At 37.7% G+C, this 21,642-nt stretch overlaps 1 protein-coding gene across 20 annotated transcripts in view; it reads right to left on the bottom strand.

Annotated features, from left to right (window-relative positions):
* The window catches only part of ATP10D (ATPase phospholipid transporting 10D (putative)), a 122,742-nt gene that overhangs the window by 62,211 nt on the left and 38,889 nt on the right, over positions 1-21,642 (bottom strand). For 6 of the 20 annotated variants that reach the window (XM_084971956.1, XM_021100569.2, XM_021100568.2 and 3 more), the window contains 6 exons: positions 11,598-11,802; positions 9,075-9,160; positions 2,762-2,868; positions 2,342-2,473; positions 1,273-1,400; positions 902-1,154 (listed from right to left, as the gene is read on the bottom strand). In XM_084971956.1, the coding sequence (XP_084828082.1) occupies positions 902-1,154; positions 1,273-1,400; positions 2,342-2,473; positions 2,762-2,868; positions 9,075-9,160; positions 11,598-11,802 (911 nt within the window). The remainder of the gene's footprint in view (positions 1-901; positions 1,155-1,272; positions 1,401-2,341; positions 2,474-2,761; positions 2,869-9,074; positions 9,161-11,597; positions 11,803-21,642) is intronic. The other 14 variants (XM_084971963.1, XM_084971964.1, XM_084971960.1 and 11 more) reach the window with 3 other exon arrangements.

Here is a 21,642-nt window from a genome sequence, read left to right as displayed (position 1 = left end):
AAACAGATGGTTATATAGTTCTCAAATTATTAACAGTGGTTAACTTCTAGGTTAATTTGGACACTTCTCAGAATCGTTTCCATAGGAGTGCTCTTACTTTTATAAATAACAAAATTAGTAAGTTCGACTCTTTAAAGAAAACTTGCCATTTATATATTTACTTCCTTAGCCTCGAAGTTCAGCTCACTTATTTCTTCTTAGATATTCCCTTTTTTTTTTTTTTGTCTTTTTAGGACCGTGTGTGTGACATAGGGAAACTTCCAGGCTAGGGGTTGAACTAGCAGCTGCCAGCCTATGCCACAGCCAGAGCAACATTAGATCCTAGCAGCCTCTTCGACCTATACCGCAGCTCACGGCAACACTGGATCCTTAATCCGCTGAGCAAGGCCAGGGATCTAACCCGCATCCTCATGGATACTAGTCGGGTTCTTAACCCACTGAGCCACAACAGGAATTCCTTAAACTAGATATTCTTAATCAAGGACCAGTGGATACCTATGGGCTGAATGATGGGATAAGGAGGAGACTGCCATCCTTTGGAATTATTCTCAAAGTATTTCTCAGGAAGATGGTCCATAGAAGTTCATTAGATTCTAAATGGTATCTATGATGCAATACCACTGTCACTGTATCCAACTGCCAACCACACAACTGCTGGTAATTTACTTTACTTTTAGAGAAACCACAGCAACAACAACAACAACAAAAAAGGAAAGAAAAGAAACCATGGCGGTAGACTCTTTGACTTTGATCTACTAACTTTCAAAGCTTAATGCACATCTTGAGGAGTTAAGTAGTCAATGCTGAAACATAGCACTTCTACGCCAGAATTACCAAACCTTTAGGCGGGTGCAAAACTGACCAGTCTTAAGAATGGTTTTCATAGAAATGCAACACTCACCATTTTCCTCATGGCAGTAGTCAAAGCCTGCCACACTACATCTTCGAAAAACCATCTTGTTCTCTGTGAGAGTTCCTGTCTTATCAGAAAAGAGGTACTGAATCTGTCCAAGATCCTCAGTGATGTTCAGGGCTCGGCACTGAACAGTAGAATCCATCTTCTCATTGTAGAAATCCACGTCGCTTTGAATAAAATATATCTGTCCCAGCTTCACGATTTCAATGGAAACATAGAGAGAAATGGGAATCAAGACCTAAAAAGAGCCAGTTAAAAAGAAATGTCAAAAGGGGAAAAGAAAGGATGAGAAACCAAATATAGGTGTCTAAGTAGCAAAGATCTCAAACCTCTATGATGTGCTCAATAGACATTACCTGTAGCAGGATGATCATGGTCCAAAACATATAGAATCCTGCCAACACTGGTGATGTGACATGGCCATCAGGCTCAGGGATGTTAAAAAAGGGTATGTTTTTATATCTGCTCAACCAGATTCCATGACCTTTCAAAAAACACACAGAAATCAAAAGGATGCTTACACATTTATTATGCAAACACAGACCTTTATTCCTAAAGAAAGAGGAGAAGGAGTTCCCATCTTGGCGCAACAGAAATGAATCCGACTAGGAACCATGAAGTTGCAGATTCGATCCTTGGCCTTGCTCAGGTTAAGGATCTGGTGTTGCTGTGAGCTGTGGTGTGGGTTGCAGACGTGGCTCGGATCCCATGTTGCTGTGGCTGTGGTGTAGGCTGGCAGCAACAGCTCAGATTAGACCTCTAGCCTTGGAACTTCCATATGCTGTGGGTGCGGCCCTAAAAAGACAAAAGACAAAAAAAAAAGAAAGAAAGAGGATGAAAGTATTTATTTCGGTTGAACACCAATCATTTATTTTGAAAAACAAATTCAAATTCAAGGCTACATATTCTCCTGTCTCTCACTCTTTTTTCTTGGTTTTTAGTGCACTATTTGAGGCATATGAAAGTTCCCAGACTAGGGGTTGAATCAGAGCTACGGCTGCCAGCCTAGGGTGCCACAGCCATAGAAATGCAGGATCCGAGCTGTGTCTGTAGCCTACACCACAGCTCACAACATCACCAGATTCCTGACCCACTGAGCGAGGCCAGGTACTGAACCCACGTTCTCAAGGATACTAGTCGGATTCATTTCCACTGAGCCACAATGGGAACTCCTGTCTCTCTTTTTCTACATCGCTTTCCAAGTCCCTTTAGTACTGTGGCCATGTGTAACTGGATATGATCAATATTAATGCTTTTCAGGTCAGAGAATGAGAGAGCTGAAGATGTGAAGAAAAAAATTACTGGCAAATAAAACCTCCCTTTCAGAAGCCAAACTTAAATTCATAAATATCATTTTGAAAATAAAATATTCCTAAATGAGTATCTTGCTGAAAAGATGTCAGCAAATAATCAAATTCCACCTACCCAATGCACCAGTTAAACACATTATAACCAAAAGTAGGACACACCAGAGGACATCTGTATTTGCTCTTCTTTCTAACTTGCTGCGCTTATACCTTGGTCCACTGTTGTTCAGCATCGCTTTGGTTTCATGACCTACATGGGTAACAAAGTATGTCAGAAAATGGGCACATTAAAGCTAGGTAAAAAATACCCTATTTTTAAATCTCTCCAGCTGATAGTTTAATGACAAGTAATTATGTAATAGATTTTGTTAATTTACTTTGCCTCTCTGATCCATTTAGAAAAAGAAACCAACAATTAAGGTTATCAAGATGACATTTCTTTCCTGCTTCCAGAGACTGCATTTTGAGTAAATGGAAAATGTTAACTTGCAAAAAAGCACAGAGGAGACAATGGTGAAAAGTTCGAAGTGTAACCAACCTGCATAAACCACGATGCCCATGACAGCCTCTGTGTTCCTTATGGTGCATCCTCTAAGTAATAAATTCTCTTTACTGAGACCCACACGTTCTTTGTTGGAATGTTCTCTATAAGAAAGACAGCATAGAGATTTATTTTAAAATAGCAAAAATGGAGACGTAAAAATAAAAATTGTAACTTTTGAGTTTTCTCCATTGGAGAATGAAGTTACACAGTTCACAGAGAGCGTTTTAAATCCCTGACACATTTGCTTTTCTTATTTACCCACTGTGGCTTGAAAAAAAGATGCAACAAGTTTCTAACACTGTTTTCTATTATTCCTTGTTTGTCAACTTCTAATAACACAAACACTAAAAAATATTCTAAATAAGGTATCCACTTCTACAACAGAAATTGTATTTCAGGGTAACTCAATAGCTGATGAAAAGAAAGGTCTTGATGGAATTAGAAAATTATCATTTTAGACCCTGGTGAAATCAAGGATTATTCTTAACAATGATAATCCGTGGCTGCTAAAATTATCAGGTGGAAGGCTGGGGAACTTTCTAATGAAATAAGGCTGACAACACAGATCTCAACAGAACTGATGAGGGGACATCACAGTCCTCTAGGTGTTGAGATGAAAGTGTCCATTTCCTTGTGAATCTAATCAAGCCTCTATGAGAGGAATTTAACTGGTATCTGTGACATCAGGGGATCTGTGAAGGCTTTGAAACTATAACATTTCCCCATGTGTGTCTAGGTGAGTGCATATGCACTTGTCATTTTCTACGGAGAAAAGCTATTTCTTTCATCAGATTCTGAAAGTGCCTCTGGACAGTCTTCAAGAAACAAGACTAGAAAAACATGTTAACCACCACCACAAGGGTGCCGTTGGCCAAAGCTACCAGATCTGCAGTGGTAACCTCCGTAAGCACAATGACCCAGTCTACTTGACAAATGAGGGGCCTGGAGGAAAAGGCGGGGTGGGGGGACCCAAAGCAGGAAGCACGCAATCAGCTCAATCTAGACTTTGGTAAATTCTGCAAGTTCAATGGCCCAGTGTCTTGGGAGGCTAAATTTAGAGACCTATCAACCAAATATAAATTGAAGAATTTTGTTTTGAGACTGGTTAGAATATACTGACCATAAAATATTTTTGAGACTGAGAAATCAGAACAAAGACTAGGTATTAGATTCTAGCAAGAAATTGTAATTTAGTTCAATGTGATGATGATGCTATGGCTACTGCATTTTAAGAAAGTCCTTTTCTGCTTTATATTCACAGCGAAGCGTTTACAGTGAATGATGTGATATAGGGATGGGGAAGGAAGTGGGAGGATAAGTGAAACGAAGTTGGCAAAATTACAAAAGAGTTAAAACTGAGCGAGGGCCCATGGGTGTTCATAGCACTCTTGCTTCCTACTTTTGCATGTTTGAAATCTTCTGTAATAAACAGTGTTAAAATTATCAAAGCAATCACTTGATTAAATTACACTAGTAGCTTGTGAAAATTTTTTAAATAAACCAAAAGTAATGTATTTCATCTATTTTGTGAAAATGCATTATTGATTTCAGCTGTAAAATTAGACGGCTGACTAAGCAATATACTTCCGTCTACTAGTTGTTTCTTCTTTGTTACATAGAGGAAAATTGTCATCGTGTCTGCTATCCTTGCTATCTGGAATTACAAGGAAAAGAAAATAAAGGCTCTTCAGAAAGTTTCCTACCACAGAGGAGGAGGAAAAGAGACAGATTTGTCATTTCACGCCTTTAATTTGTAAAGGACTTTTCTTCTAAAAGGTGTATGTTTACATGGCTTCAGATAAATGTATATAGAATGTTTGGGTCATAGACAGAACTAGTAGTGTCCTTGGGTTTCATCTAATTCTACTTCCTGGATTTACAGATGAGGGAACGAAGTTTCAACATTCACATTTCCACGTGGTGTTCCTAGGCATGCATCACACAGTCCTCATTAACACAGCATTTGTGATCCCTAGACCTTTTACAGGGACAGATGTAACATATGAAAGGATCAGTTCCAAAGTTCCTTAGTGCATTAAGATTTTCTTCTCCTGGAAGCCTTCTTTTTTACCATTACATCATTCTAGATTATAACCATTACATCAAAGCCTGGCTTCTATCTTTACTGTGCCTGCTCCAAACTGTAAACATATCTGACCCTTGATGGGTGTGTGATATTTGGCACCTAAACAGTGTGGGACCTTCAGATTCCATACGAGACACTGACCTGTCCACAAACATGTCAAGATGTGATGTTTTGCCATTTCCCCCCTGCAAAACCATCACCACAATCAGGAAAATAAACATATCCATCATTCCTAGATGTTACATAGGCTCATCCATTCAAGAGCCTACATAACATCTACCATGTGCCCAATGCTCCCATCTGGATGATGAGAACAGAAAAACTTAGCTCCTGTAGTCTCTAACAGGAGGTGACTGATATGGTAATATGTTAAGTGTAAGTAGTATAGTTATTACAATAGAAATCTGATATTCTGCACATGATGTGGTACAAAGAGGGAAGAAGTCAGTGCTACCTGAGAATAAGAAGGTCAGAGAGGCCATCAATCATGCAGAGTGAGTTTGAGCATCTCAAGTTTTTTGTTGATTTTAGAAAATAGGCCACTCAGCAGGAAAAGGATAAGGAGCTAGTTCAGCAGATAAAACAATTTCACAAAAAATTACTGTATCCACCTGGGTGGACTCTACTAAATATACATGCTCTGAGTCAGAGTCTGTGCAGAGTTCTATGTTGCAGACCACGCAGCGATAAACTAAAGTTCCCATTCTTTCCTGTCTGTGATTGTGCCAGAAAGTCAGCATTCCCAATAGGGGGCTGCACAAACTGTACTCAGACTTTTTTTTTTTTTTTTGGTCTTTTTTTTCAGATGCTGAAGTTCAGGTCAAAAAATGGCCGCCCTTAAATCTGACACTGACAAGAGGAATAAAACTTTTATTGAAGTATAACTGATTTACAATATCGTATTAGTTTCAGGTGTAGAGCACAGTGATTCAGTTACACACTTCAGGTTCTCCTCCCTTATCGGTTATTATAAAATAGTAAGTATAGTTCCCTGGGCTGTACAGGAGGTTCTTGTTGGTTATCTTATTTTTGATAAAGTAGTGTGTATTATGGTAATCCCTAACTTCTAATTGATCCCTCTCCCACCTCACTTCTTCCCTTTGGTAATCATACATTTGTTTTCCACCCAAGAGGAAATTTTGTAAATTGTCAGCCAACAGGAGGAAATATGACTAAAAAGGACTAATCCTAAGAGATGGCTTATGAACACATTTCTGAAGACAGGACCATCAGTTAACATCTCTTCATGATCCCGCCTCTTTGAGATCTACCTTATTCTCATCTACCCTTCCAACACACTTAACCACTCACGACTCTGCAAATGCACCACGGTCTCAGGCCTTAATGCCATTACCTGTGCTGCTCCTTGAACCTGCTTTGAGCATTTATGTACAGGTTAGTGTATGGATAAATGCTTCCTTTCTCTTGGGTAACTACTTAGGAGTGGAATGGCCAGATCATAGGGTAAGAGTGTTTAACTTTTTAGGATATTCCCAAACTAATTTCTAAAGTCGTAGTAACATTTTCCGTTCCTACCAGTATGAGTGCTCTAATTCCTCTACATCCTTTTGAAGGGTTGGTATAGTTGGTCCTTTTAATTTAGCAGTTGTACCTCTGGGGTTTTAACTTGCTTCTTTTCACATAGATATTTGTCATTCATATATCTTTTTTGGTTAAGGGTTTGCTCAAGTTTTTGACCATTTAAAAAATTGTATTGTTTGGCATTCCCATTGTGGCTCAGTGGTAACAAGTCCAGCTAGTATCCATGAAGATGCAGGTTCAGTCCCTGCCCTTGATCAGTGGGTTAAGGATCTAGCATTGCTGTGAGCTGTAATGTAGGTCACAGATGCAGCTCAGATCCCACGTTGCTGTGGCAGTGGTGTAGGCTGGCAGCTGCAGCTCCAATTGGACCCCTAGCCTGGGAAGGTCCACATGCTGCGTGAGCAGCCCTTTTTAAAAAAAAAAAAAAGACAGAAGTATTGTATTATTTACTTATTACTGAGTTTCACAATGTCTTTATATATTCTCAGTACAAGCCCTATCTCAGATAAATGCATTGCAAATATTTTATTCTGGTCTGTGACTTATGTTTTTATCCACTTAGCAGTGCGATTTGAAGAAAATAAGCTTCTAATTTTGATGAAAATTTTGTCTTTACTTACTTTGTCCTTTTAAGAATTGTGTTTTTGGTGTTGTATCTAAGAAATCTTTGCCTAACACAGGATGGCAAAGATTTCCTCTACATTTTCTTTGAGGAGTTTTATAATTTCAGGTTTACATGTAAGTATAGGATCAATTTTTAGTCAATTTTTTTAAGTGGTGAGAGGTCTGGATTGAAGGTTTTTTTTTTTAATATAGATGTCTAATTATTGCCACATAATTTTTTGTTTTGCAGTATCATTTGTTGAAACAACTAATCTTTTTCCACTAAGCCTCTGCCAGTTGTCACTAAATTGTCAAAAGCAAGTTTCCCGTAAAGGTCTGGGTCAATTTCTGGACGCTATAATCTCTTCCATTGGCCTCCTGGTCCATATTTATGCCAAAACAAAATCTGCTAGTATTAACCCTCCAAATTTGTTCTTCTTTCTCAAATTTGTTATAGTTAAATAGGTTCTTTGCATCTCCACAAACATTTTTAGAATAAACTTAAGTTCAAAAAAAAAAAAAAAAACTTGCTAAGATTTCAACTGGGATTACTATAGATCAATTTGGGGAAAACCTGACATCCTAGCAATACAGAGTCTTTTCAATGCATGAACATATGTCTCTCCATTTAGTTAAGTCTCTAGTTTCTCTCAAAAGTGTGGCCTTTTATATCTTTTGTCAGGTTGTTTTTTTAAGATTTTTTTCCTGATGCTATTATAAAATGATTTTTTTAAATGTCAATACCTGTTCCCTGCTAGTATACAGAAATCTAATTTTTGTATATTGATCTTGTTTCCTACAACATTGCTAAACTCAGTTTAGTTTTTTTTTTTTTTGTAGATTTCATCAGATTTTTCTACAAAGACCACCACACTCTCTATGAATAAAAGACAGTTTTATTTATTATTATTTGGCGCTTCTACTTCCTTTACGTTAGCTATAACCTCCAGCACAATCTTAAATACAAGTGATTAGAGACAATATCCATGTGTTGTTTCTGATCTTAGGGAAAAAGGTCTTTCACCATTTAAGTATGATTTTAACTGTGGGGTTTTTGTAGATGCCCTTTCTCAGGTTGAGAAGTTCCCTTCTATTTTCAGTTTGCAAGAAGTCGATTTTGTCGTAATGCTTTTTCTATACGTCCATGAGATGCTCACCTGGTTTTTCTTTTTTCAATTTGTTAATTACATTTTGTTAATATGGTGAGTTATATTGTTTGATCTTCTAATGTTAAGTCAATCCTGAATTTTTAGTTTAAGTCCCACTGAGGCATTATGTATTATCCTTTTTAAATACTGTTGGGTTTGATTTGCTCTAATTCTGAGTAGATATTTTTGTATCTAAGTTCATGAGGGATATTAATCTTCCCTTAAATGTCTTTATATTCTTTTGGTATCAGGATAACTCTCATCTCAAACAATGAGTTGGGAACTTTTTTATGTTTTTCTCACAAGACCACCACTATAAAGTAAGTCTAACTGACTCCTCTTAAAAATCAGGAAGGATCAAAGAGTAAATAACTTGGCCCCTGAAATAAAGCACTGAAGGGGCAGAAACCAGTCTGAAATTAAGACAGACCCTAAATTCTAGCTGCTCTTGAAAAGGGATGTAGATCCAACAGGAAGCCTCTAAAATGAACACTGTTGTGGATTCCCATACTTTTTCTTAGATATATTTCAAAATCATTAGATAACTTTTGTCAACATAATTGTCCACCTGATAATCCTAATAGGATAGAAGGACCTCATTCTATCATGTCACTTAAGCTGGCAAGTCTGTCCAAACACTGTCTTCCAAGTAACGAATATGTCTTGGGCTTAACGTGGAGTTCATGTAAGACATTCATATACCACTGAAAGAGATTCTCGGATTAAGAACAAGATTTTGCTGTTGTTTTAAAAAAATTACATACTTAAATATTTATCAAATAACTACAATAAGCCAAATTTCAAGGTGGCTTAATTTATAGCCTTTAGTGATTTAACTTGTGTATAAGAACACAAAAGTTCTGAGTTAAATATAATTGCAACATACAACTCTATTCACATCCCCAAAGGTAGGACATGTATCACTCACAAAAAGCCTCGGAATCTGTTGAGGTCATTGTTTGGACTTTCACATTCTATCCTACTGGAGAACTTCTCAGGATCAACTTCAGAGTCCTAAAAATATTTTTTTAAAAAAAATCACCAAACAAAAATACAAGGTTACATCTTGAGATTTAAGTTATTTATCCTTTCGCCAATGTTTTAAGATAAAACTAAGGCATAAAATTTAATGTACAGGAATAATAAATGAGATCAGAATGGGCCTAGAGTATTAATAAACATCTTCAGGTAATGAGAATGTCTGAATTATCTATTGGAATCCATGCGGTTCTCCCCACAGAAGACAGCTCTCCTCTTACAGTGCACATTTTTATCTGAAAGACACTGAAGAGTGAAAATACTTCTGTTGTTGTTCTTTAACCATATAGGTAATTTCTGAGATTAAGTATGCATGTGTATATATATCCATATGCTCACATACATATGAGTACTTGGAGCCCATATACCTTTGATCTCAGCAAATTTTATCTAAAAAGTTAAAATATGCTGTTATCAATATCTTACAAAATTCTCAAATAGATCAAATAATAATTTAAGATTGTTCTGTAAAACCAATGAGTAAATAAGCAAAGTGTCCTTACAGAAAATAGGCATGGATTCTCTAAGGCGTGGATTCACCAAGAACAAGCCCCATCAACCTTATCTCATTCCTTTTTTGTGTGGCTTTTTGGCTAATAAGATACATGCTATTCACACATCTCAAAGTATTAATATGTATATCAGCAAACATTTGGAGAACATGAGGAATATGACCCTATGATTTGCTATGAATATTTACCAACTTCTTCTGATGAACTAGAATCTATATTATGCCCTTTAAATATCTTAACTATTTTCTTCTTCACAACCTTATGAGTTAGGTTCTATGATTAGGCCTAATTAACAGATGAAGAAAGAGATACACAAAGAGGATCAGAGGATCAGTAATTGGCTAAAGGGCTCAAACCAAGAAGGTGTTTAAAGCCAGGCTTATAAACGAGGTCATCAGCTTCTAGGAAGCTCACCTTTGATTGAAAGCAAAGTATGCTGATTAATCAACTGGTATCGTCCTCAAAGTAAACATTTAGTGGTATGTAACAGAATTCCAAGTAGTATAAGATTTTTGCCAATGTTTTAGGTATAAGAATGCTTACAAATATGACCATTACAGTAAGCTGAGGGGCATGACAATCACAACTGATCTAAATGAATCTATAGGTAGAAAGAATGGACTTAATGTGACAAGGTAGAATTTACCAAAGATAAGGATGTTATTAGGCTAAACTATTTTTGGTTTATGAGAAACCTAACCTAATGATAGTTCAAATTAAAAAAAGTTACATTTTATATTTTTATTTTATTATTTTTCTGGCTGCACCCACAGCATATGGAAGTTCCAAGGCCAGGAATCACACCTGTGCCACAGCAGTGACCCAAGCCACTGCAGTGACAATGTCCAATCCTTAACCCACTGCACCACAAGAGAATTCCAAAAAAGTTACATTTTAGGGAGGTTCCTGCTGTGGCTCAGTGGTAGTGAACCCAACTAGTATCTATGAGGACTCCAGTTCAATCCCTGGCCTTGCTCAGTAGGTTAAGGATCTGGCATTGCTGTGAGCTATGGTGTAGCTCATTAGATGCAGCTCAGATCCTACATTACTGTGGCTGTGCTGTGGTGTAGGCTGGCAGCCGCAGCTCCTATTTGACCCCTAGCCTGGGAACACTTCCCATACACCATGGGTGCAGCCCTAGAAAGACAAAAATAAACAAATTAATTAAAACTTACATTTTAAAATATCTCACCTCAAGTGCTTCTAGAGAAAGGAAATGAAAACCAATATTCAGGTATTTTGCATGATGTTTTTACATATATTACTTCATTTGAGTCTCACAATAAGACTGTGAGAGAGCCATCATCATTTCCACTTTAAGATAAAGAAACTGAAGCAGTGTTTAAGTGACCTGCCCAAAGTCACACAGCAATTAAATGGCAGAGCTGGGATTCATTCTAACTCACGTTAATATAACATCAAAACTCTTCTTTCCCTCACCACAGTGTGGTGAAGGCTCACAGCTCTGAGGCATGTGAAGTTACAAAAGTCTTAAAAGGCCTTGGTATATAAGTAATTACAGATTTTAGGAACAATGACCAGTTGGTATTTCCAGCTTCAATAAAACCTAACATAAAAATCTAAGTTTAAGAAAAATAAACTAGAAGTGGATTATTTCTATTGCAAAATAATTTCCCAAACTATTAGGTTCCTTAAATTCAATTCCAAAAAAATATATGCTTGCCAGACCGAAGTGTTTACTCCAAAGGCATTGTGTATTTTTATCTATAACCTACAGCACACCTCCACTGATATCTGGAACTGGATAGAGCTCTCTAAAATTCCATTTTGTAAAGGTAAAAATGAATTCAAAAATCTCTTTATCTATACATGTGAAAATGAGCTCAGTCATCATCTGAAAAGAAAAAGTTAAAGTCATCAACAGAGAACACATTACTCACCTGCTCTGAATAGCCCCGAACCACCTGCCTCTGTTTCAAATTGCTCTCTCCATCAAGACCGGAAGTCTCAATGTGACAGATTCCATCTGGATCAGTGGAAAAGAGTAAAACCATATCTGCAGGAATGACCTCATTACAGGAAAGCCGAATAAAGTCGCCAACAGTAACATCCTTCCAGCATCTGTCAACATATTTTTTCTCTTTACTAAAATTGGAAAAATAAAAAAATTAAAAAGAATATCGAGCTCAAAATACACATAAGTTTTTTAAAATTTTAGTATATAATTTAAAGTGTTAGGGTGAACTTTTTGGCCACACCCACAGCATGTGGAAGTTCCCAGGCCATGGATAGAACCCACGCCACAGCAGTGACAAGGCCAGATCCTTAACCCCCTGAGCCACCAGGGAACTCCATGGGTGAATTTTAATCTGTAAAATGCTAAAAAGGGGGAGCTTCCGTTGTGGCTCAGCAGGTTATGAATCCAAATAGTATCCATGAGAATGCAGGTTCAATCTCTGGTCTCACTCAATGGGTCAAAAATCCCGTATTGCCATGAGCTGTGGTGTAGATTGCAGACACGGCTCAGATTCCACATTGCTGTGGCTGTGGTATAGGCTGGCAGCTGCAGCTCTGATTTGACCGCTAGCCTAGGAACTTCCATATACTTGGAGGTTCAGCCTTAAAAAAGAAAAAAAAAAAAAAAAAAAGCTAAAAAGGGAAGCCAGAGAATTGGTAAAACTTAAAGTCCAAAAATTGATTCACCTGAAAATGTAGTTATTAAGCTGCCAAAACATATTTTTCAGTTCTTTTCCTGTGAAATTTGGAACCATTATGCTATTTGAGTAATTCTGGTCTAAAATTAAAATTAACATTGGATGAGTTTTGTTCATATACAAAGCAATCCTTGCGCACTGCCCTGCGGTCAGGTGGCAAGGATCTCAAAGTGCACAAGACATTATTTGCTCTCAGAGAGCTTCCCATCTGGCAGGTAGGATGGATAAATTAAAGAAAACCCAAAAGATACGGAAAAAATACCCAGACACAACATTTTTAAAAATCATGATACTGCTAAACACATACAAGACCCCAATTATCATTTAATAGAAATAACTGGTTGTAACAGTACTGAATTGGCTGCAGCTGATCCCTAGAAAGGAGGAAGGGCCAATTTTAACCTGTTTCAAAAGTGTAGTTTTCCCATTCTATATATTCAATCCTATTTAGAGGAAAGGTACATCAATCGAGGTTGACTTGCCCTAAATACCCTGCTTTATGTTAAAGTCTTTGCCAAACCTCTCATGCATTTTCATATCAATGGCATGAATTAGGCTCCACAAAGCATTCTCGTTAGACTAGTTATGAAGTTTGTACCATAGAATATCGATTACGAGTCAAGCAGCATTTCACATAAAACACGGCCAGCCGGTGTTAGGAAGGTCTGTATCGTTCCCCCTATTTCCTCCCAAATAGCTTCAAAGAACTGCTATTTGCTATAAAAATTCACTTACTTTAAAAGTAAAGATTTATCTTCTATTACATATTTGGAGCTAAATATTCAAATTCATTGTCAAAGAAGCCTAGGAGATAGTTATATTCTAAGCTATATGACCTATATATTAAAAATGAATACATCATATTAAATAGAAATGCCATCTAATGCTGATACTTATATGACTTCTGCCATATGGAATTAGTTATTTCAAGAAATATTTAGCCTAAGTTCCCGTCATGGCCCAGTGGTTAATGAATCTGACTAGGAACCATGAGGTTGCAGGTTTGATCCCTGGCCTCGCTCAGTGGGTTAAGGATCCAGCGTTGCCATGAGCTGTGGGTCACAGACGCGGCTTGGATCCCATGTTTCTGTGGCTCTGGCTTAGGCCAGCGGCTGCAGCTCCGATTAGATCCCTAGCCTGGGAACCTCCATATGCTGCGGGAGCAGCCCTAGAAAAGGCAAAAAAAAAAAAATAAAGAAATATTTAGCCTAAAGGGCTATCTAAGATTTTTATGACATATTCTCCCCCACTACCTAATGCACCAAGTTAAACTCAACTAAAGGAAATCCTTAATCACCTAAAAAGTTTGTCATTGTATGGAGAAAGATAAATCAATGGTTTGTTTTAACAATTTTTTTTCTACTGTTTGTATGCACCAATTTATTCTTCCATGGAGGGAAGTAATAGAAGATCCAAAAGATAAATCAATGGTTTGTTTTAACATTTTTTTTTCTACTGTTTGTATGCACCAATTCATTCTTCCATGGAGGGAAGTAACAGAAGATCCAAAAGGTAGGCAGGGGTCCATTTTGAAGGTTCAGTCCTACTGCCATATCTAGGAGTAGGGTTTTCATTCCATAGAAAATGGCAAATCAATAAAGGTTCACAGAAGGATCAAATCCTATTTCTCCTTGTTGGGTTGCAGGCTAGTTAGGAATAGGAATGACCAACAAACCAATGGAAAGTTATTGAAATAATTCAGGGGAGGAATGAAGACAGAATAAAGGCAGTAGCAAAAAAGATAGATGAAAGGAGATTAAATCAAGGCATATTTGGATACTAGATACAACCAAGTATGATGACTTATTCCACGCAAAGGAATCACCAAGGATGACACTATTGTTTCTGATTTGTATGATGAATGGTGCCTTTTACCATGACCCCAATTTTAGGAGCAACTGCTTGCATCACAGGGAATAAATTTACTTAGGAAAGTTTTTATTTTAAGTGGGATATAATAATTGAAGAGCTCCAGCAGTTTTGACTGTTCTGAGCTGAAGTTCATAAGGAGAAATTTAAAGTTGAAAGTCCTAGATACACAGAGGGCCGTTGACACCAGGCAGAGAAATGAGATCCTTTAGGAAAAAGATTTCAGAGTGATAGAGAAATAAAAGAAGACTCAAAAGGAAATGTTAGATAAATCAAGAAAAAAGGGAATTTCAAAACAGGAGTCATCATTGTTAAAAAAAAAACAAAACAGCCGCAAAGGGGTCATGTCTATGGTATGTGGTTATTAGGATGTTTGTTATTATGCTACTAGATCAAATTGTTGATGGGGAGAGTGAAGAAGAAAGCAAATTGTCCAGTGAATCAAGGAATGATTGGGAATTGAAGTACAGTACTTCATGACATTTAATTATGAAAGGATTAAAAGGGTAAACATGGCCACTGCAAGGGAAGGTACGTCAAAGCACAGAAAGGATGAAAGAACTGGACATGCACACAGCCTGCAAGGAAGAAGTGCACAGAGAGGCAAAGTTGAAGGGAGAGGACAGAGTCGGGGGCATTGGTGGAGGCTATGGAGACGCAACGTGGGAGAGAATGAGGAATATAGGTGAAAGGATTACTGTTTTAAGGGAGGGAGTTACCTCTTCATGTAAAGTCAGAAGAAAGCAGGAGATGATGTGGATGATATAAGAAGGCACTGAGGTACATAATTCGTGCTTAATGGCCTCCTCTTTTTCTATGAAGGAAGCTATAAGGAAATTTGCCAAGAACTTATGAACGTAGGGAGCAGACAGACTTGAATGTTAGGGTTAAGGATTTTATCTTTCTCTCAAACCTAAGAAGTAGGATCCCTCAGAGGCACACCATTTATTTACATTGGAACAGAGGGCAAATGAAGCCAATTTCATAAATGAATCAACTTCACTTTTCCCAATTTGGAGTCCATACTAGGATTTTATTTTCAAACAGCTCATTTCACCAACAGCTAGCTAGCTCAGGTCAAGAAACATATACTGGTCTGTATTTATGCCAGTTATCAGTTTAGGCATTAAGAATACAGAAGGAACTAAGATAGGGTCACCACCTTAAAGAAGTTATGGTCAACAGCTGCAAAAGAGATACTCCTAAGGGAGAGATGTGCATAGACTAGTATGGAAGCAAAGAGCTGGTACATTTAGCTCTGGAAGAAGTGAGTCCTGCAGGATGATCTAGAGTGAGTTGGAGAACAAAGGTAGGACAATAAGCATCTCAGGTAGAGAATTTATGCTGAGGGTCTAGGCACAGTGACATAGGGTGTGGGTGAGCGTGGAGTGCGAAAAAAAGGACCAGCTAATTGATAGTGTTCACTGCCAGTTTTAACTAGCTTTAAAAATTTTTTTAATTGTGGTAGACTCAAAATGAGGCTGTAGGAGTTCCTGTCATGGTTCACTGGGTTAAGAACCTGATATAGTATCTGTGAGGATGTGGGTTCGATCCTTGGCCTTGCTCCGTGGGTTAAGGATCTAGTGTTGCCACAAGCTGTGATAGAGGTCACAGATGCAGCTCGGATTTGGTTTTGCCATGGCTGTGGCATAGGCTCAGCTGCAGCTCCAATTGGACCCCTAAGCCCAGGAACTTTCATATGCTGCAGGAGGGGCTGCAAAAAGAAAACAAACAAACAAACAAAAACAAAAAACAAAAAGGCTGTATTTCCTTCTCTAATACAGAATTAAAACTACTAAAAGGAGTTCTTCTACAGCCTAACTGTACTAGAAATTCTTGCATCTGCTTGGCTATTTGTGCTTCTGTATTACTCTCCTGGTCGGGGCAGAGCTCTCATAATCCCAACTTCAGGCAAATTCCTAGACCCATTTTGCTTCTTTAAAAGAGTTCAGTGTCACACAGCTTTGCAACATCAGCATTGAGAAACGTTGGGAAGAATACACTGGCTGTTGTTGACAGTGACTCTACTGGGCTAGGAGTTTGGAGGAAAAAGAGAGGTTAGAATAAAAGGTAGAAAATACAGACTTCTACTTCCTACTTAAATTTAAAGAGAGAAAGAATGGGCTTATGAATAAAATTTTTTTAATCCTCTTTAATATTTTTCCAATAAAACACTAAAATCAATTTATAACAAGCAAATAATGAATAATCATTGGACACAAGAGCAGCTAAGATTTATTGGATACTTTATATTCATCAATTCATTTAATTTTTGTATCAATGTTAGGCAGTTGGTACTCTGACTGTGCTACACCCCACTCTCCCACCTCTTCAAAATGAGAAAAAGCTGGCTCTGACAGGTCAAGTCCCTTGCTCAAGGTCGCACAGTTCCTAAGTAGACCTGGGATTTGCCAGAGTCCAACTCTCAAATACTAGACTTTGCTCCCAGCTACAGCAACTTACTAGTGACCACCAAATAAACATGGTTTAATTGTGTATTAGAATGTGAATTTTAAGAACCAGTGCTTTGGAAAATGTCATGTATAAATACGGTTAGTATCTTAGAAAGCCACTGATACTTAGTCTCATTTCAAGAGTCAAGAAATTCTATGGATATACGAGACAAGTCTAAAATATTAACATTAGTTAGTATTTAACTCCTAACAGCAACAGTATGATTTTTAAAGATCAGAAAACAACCTAAGTTCCGGAGGTGGGGGGATCACGTATTTTATGGTTTTTTGTTTAAGCCTCCAAATCTCTAGGTGCCTACAACATGGCAGGCACTTAAATTTGTTGGGTGATTATAGCTTTATTTTCAACATACTTCTATCATCCTTGAAGCAAATCTTAAAACCTTACAAATGGCTGCCACTTTAGAGGCAATATTAAGAAAAGTTTTCAATAGTTTATTCTAACTTAATTGGAGTATAATAGGGTTTCAATGTTTAATTTCCATACTAGTGCTTATTTCCTTATGATACTTTCCCAAATAAAATCAAGCACCTTGTGAAAGTCCACATACTACAAATAAGAACCAAATTATCTGCTTATGGTAATATGCTTATCCCAAAAGCTTACAAAATTTAATGGGTCATACTTTCAACTTAATTTTATTGAGAAATAATTTGTCGTCTAAAGTAATTTCTTTGTATTTCATAGGAATTTAAGTTAGTACATTAACTTAAATCAATGAGACAAGGTCTTATCGCCCACCTTTATTTCTTTATAATTTGTTCCAAGAACAATGAGGGAGGTCATAATGTAAGTATTATTTCTTCTACAACAACAAACAAAAAGCAAATTACATAGAATATCATGAAAAGACAAAGTTACCTGATTCTATTATGAAATGAAACCATAAAGTAATATCTCAGACTAGATCCTAAGCAGTTGAAGAGAATACTGCATCTCATCCTCAAGATTATATGCAAAACATCGAAAACAAATCCCAACTATGTCTAAAAGGATAACTGAGGAAAGAAAAAATTACCCGTCTCCCATCAGGAAATTTTGGTATTTAAAAAACCATACAGGAGTTCCCATTGTGGCTCAGCAGGTTAAGAACCCAACATAGTATCTGTGAGGATATAGGTTCTGATCCTGGCCTTGCTCTGTGGGTTAAGGATCTGGCATTGCCACCAGCTGCACTGTAGGTCGCAGACATGGCTCAGATTTGGCATTGCTGTGGCTGTGGTATAGGCTGGAAGCTGCAGCTCCAATTCGACCCCTAGCCTGGTAACATCCACATGCTGCAAGTGTGGCCCTAAAAAGAAAAAAAAAAAAAATCATACAGTGAAAACACTGATTTTTTTTTTTAAGGAGTTCGCAAATACTGATTCAAAGACTTGATTATGTGACAAACGTAACTCTAGCTTACAGTTATTATTAACCTCTAATAACCACACTAGCAAACTTTTACTTAGTACTTAGAAAGGGCTAGGTACTGTGCTTACTGGTTTTATACTTTCATTCATAATGAAAGGAACTGGAATTTAGCTTGTTTATATAATCTGCCCAAGGCTACAAAGCTACTAAGTGAGAGAATCAGGGTTAGAACTTTTTAGAAGAACCTAAAAAAGCAAACACACGCACAGTACCAATTCTAAACTAGCACTAAAAATAAGCAATTATTGGTAGTTCCCATTGTGGCTCAGTGGAAATGAACCCAACTAGTATCCATGAGGATGTGGGTTTGATCTCTGGCCTTGCTTGGTGGGTTAAAGGTCTGGTGTTGCTGTGAGCTGTGGTGCAGGTCACAGACACAGCTGTGGCTCCAATTCCTAGACACCTAGCCTGGGAACTTCCATATGCCTCAGGTGTGGCCCAAAAAAAAGCCAAAAAAGAAAAAAAAATTCAGAAATTATTTACTCATAAGAATTTGTATTTAAAAATATATAAGAAGTATTCTCACCATTTGCTAAATTTGGCATTGGGTGAGTAATCTTAAAATTGGTCAAAATATGGATTTTGTTAATCTTATAATCACTGTAAAATCCTATTCTTAGAGCTATTCTTTGAGGGCAGAGACTCTATCACCTTTTTTTTTTTTTTGTCTTTTTGGGGCCCCACCTGTGGGCATATGGAGACTGCCAGGTTAGGGGTTGAATCAGAGTTATAGCTGCTGGCCTAGGCCACAGCCAAAGAATGTCAGATCCAAGCCGTGCCTGTGACCTACACCACAGCTCACAGCAATCTGGGATCCTTAATCCACCGAATGAGGCCAGGAATCAAACCTACATCCTCATGGATATTAGTAAGGTTCATTACTACTGAGCTACAACAGCAACGTCCTAAACTAAACTTTTAAACCTGGGTATCATTTGTTCTAACTTGGAAACTAGACATAGAATAGAATCTCTGGTATGACAAATTAAGAATTATTGTCTTATAAAATCTGAGTCTATATCAGAGCACTGAAGTCAACCCAAGAAAGATGCCAAATACTCTGAGATCTCAGAGCGATGGCATCTGTCCAGCAGAGCCTGTGAAGTCATCCCAGAGGCTGAAGCAGGTGCCTACCTTTGGACTGAAAGCTCAGTTTTTTAGCTCTTCACATTTTTCCCCTTGAGTAAATAAGTCAAACTCCTAACTTCAAATCACCTTTAAATGGACTGATGAGTTCAAAATTTCTCTCTACAGCCTTTCCTTCCTTCCAGAACTTCTGTAATACATTCCTATTTGCCCACTGGGCATTTCCACCTGGATGTCTGTCTTGCTATCATTTCCAGTTCATTCTGAGATGAATTTAATGCTGCCTATTCTATCAGTGGTACTTTTATCCTCCAAAAGCTTAAAAAAAAAAAAAAAACTTCAAAGTTCACCAAAATTCCATCGTGGTCGTCTTCACAGTATCCCCTTCTATGAATCCCTTCCAGCAGTGCCCTGGATTGACTCGTAGAGGCAGATCTATATAGAAGCCATTCTCATGATCCAAGTGAACCAATACTCCTAGAGCCTAACTTTCACCCCATTACTTCTTTGCTCAAAAGATGGATTCTCTACCACCAAAGGAAAACACTTGAGATGGTTGTTTTATTTTGATTTTGTGGGTCTGCTTCACTGGGCTGTAGGATACCCAGATACGTGGTTAAACATTATTTCTGGGTCTGTCTTTCTGGAAGAGACTAGCATTTGAATGGATGAACTGAGGAAAGCAGATGGCCCTCTCCAGTGGGCACCATCGAATCCGCTGAGGGCCTCAATAGAACAAAAAGGTGAAGGAAGACATGGGTCTGCCCTCAGCACTCCTGGTTCTCCAGCCTTCAGACCTGGACTGGAATCTACACCATTGGCTCTCTGGTCTTCAATCATACTGATGTCCTGGGCCTCCAGCTTGCAGATGGAAGACAGTGGGACTTCTTAGCCTCCATAATCCCATGAGCCAATTCTTTATAACACATCTTCTTCCTACTGATTCTGTTTTTCTGGAAGACTGTCTTCATCCATGTCTAAGGGGGAGCCTGGTAATGAAGTCCCTCTTCACAGCAGGCCTCTGATGCCCTGACTTTATCTTCTCATCACTGCCCCTTTACTTGGTTACTCCCTCAGGCCCAGTTAACATACTCATTGTCCTAAGAAAACTCCCTAAGCCTTTCAAAGTCTGAGGTGAGAAAAAGTGATGCCAAAAACTTGGTTGAAAAGCAGTTCACAGACAACCCACAGGATGGGAGAAAATATCTGCAAACGCAGCAACTGACAAGGGATTAATCTTCATAATATATAAACACCTCCTGCAGCTCAGTACCAAAAAAAATAAACCACATCAAAAAATGGGCAGATGATCTAAACATACAATTCTCAAAGACGACATACAGCTGGCCAAAAAACACATCAAAAGATGTTCGACATCACTAATTATCAGAGAAAGGCAAATCAAAACTACTGTGAGGTATCACCTTACACCAGCCAGAATAGCCATCATCAAAAAGTCTACAAACAATAAATGCTGGAGAGGATGTGGAGAAAAGGGAATCCTCTTACACTGTTGGTGGGAATATAAATTGGTGCAACCACTATGGAAAACAGTATGGAGATTTCTCAAAAAACTTAAAATAGAACTACCATTTGATCCAGCAATCCCACTCCTGGACATCTGTGCAGAGAAAATCATGACTCAAAAAGATGCATGTACTCCAATGTTCATTGAAGCACTATATACAACAGCCATGACAAGGAAACACCCTCAATGTCCTTTCACAGAGGAGTGGATAAGGAAGATGTCATAATATACACATTGGAATATTACTCAGCCATAAAAAGGAATGAAATAATGGCATTTCCAGCAACATGGATAGATGTAGAAATTATCATGCTAAATGAAGTTAGTGAGACACAAACATTGTATGCTATCACTTATATGTGGAATTAAAAGAAAGGATACAATGAACTTCTTTGCAGAAAAGAACCTGACTCAGATTTTGAAAAATTTCTGGTTACCAAGGAGACAGGTTGCTGGGGAGGAATGTGCTGAGGGTTTGGGATGGAAATGGTGTAAAACTGGGTTGTGGTGATGTTTGTATAACTATCAGTATAATAAAATTCATTAAGTTAAAAAAAAACAAAAAGAAGAGCAGCTTGCAGATCTAGTCCCAATAATGACTTCTTAGGAAGTAGATACATTTCTCATTAAAGGGTACTCCAGAGAATTCACACTATAAACTTTAATTCATTTTCATAAAAGCCACACAATTAAGGACTTCAATATATTCCTCCCTCTTTGATCTAATAATTCCATTTCTAATTACAATGCTGAAATAATCACAGATCTTCAACACTTTGGTATAGGAACAGTCACTGAAGCATACATTCTCAAAATTATATACGTATGGGACAGTTTTCATATTACCTTAAATTACCTTAGAGTCATAATATAGACAAGGCAGCTATTAAAAATACTTTC

The sequence above is a fragment of the Sus scrofa genome, chromosome 8, assembly GCF_054392235.1.
Source record: "Sus scrofa isolate SSC_HxYL_T2T_F1_AM1 chromosome 8, Sscrofa_HxYL_maternal_Yorkshire_Landrace_v2.0, whole genome shotgun sequence".
Lineage (NCBI taxonomy): Eukaryota > Metazoa > Chordata > Mammalia > Artiodactyla > Suidae > Sus > Sus scrofa.
Note: the sequence above shows the minus strand (reverse complement) of the source record. Positions and strands in the feature narration are given on the sequence as shown.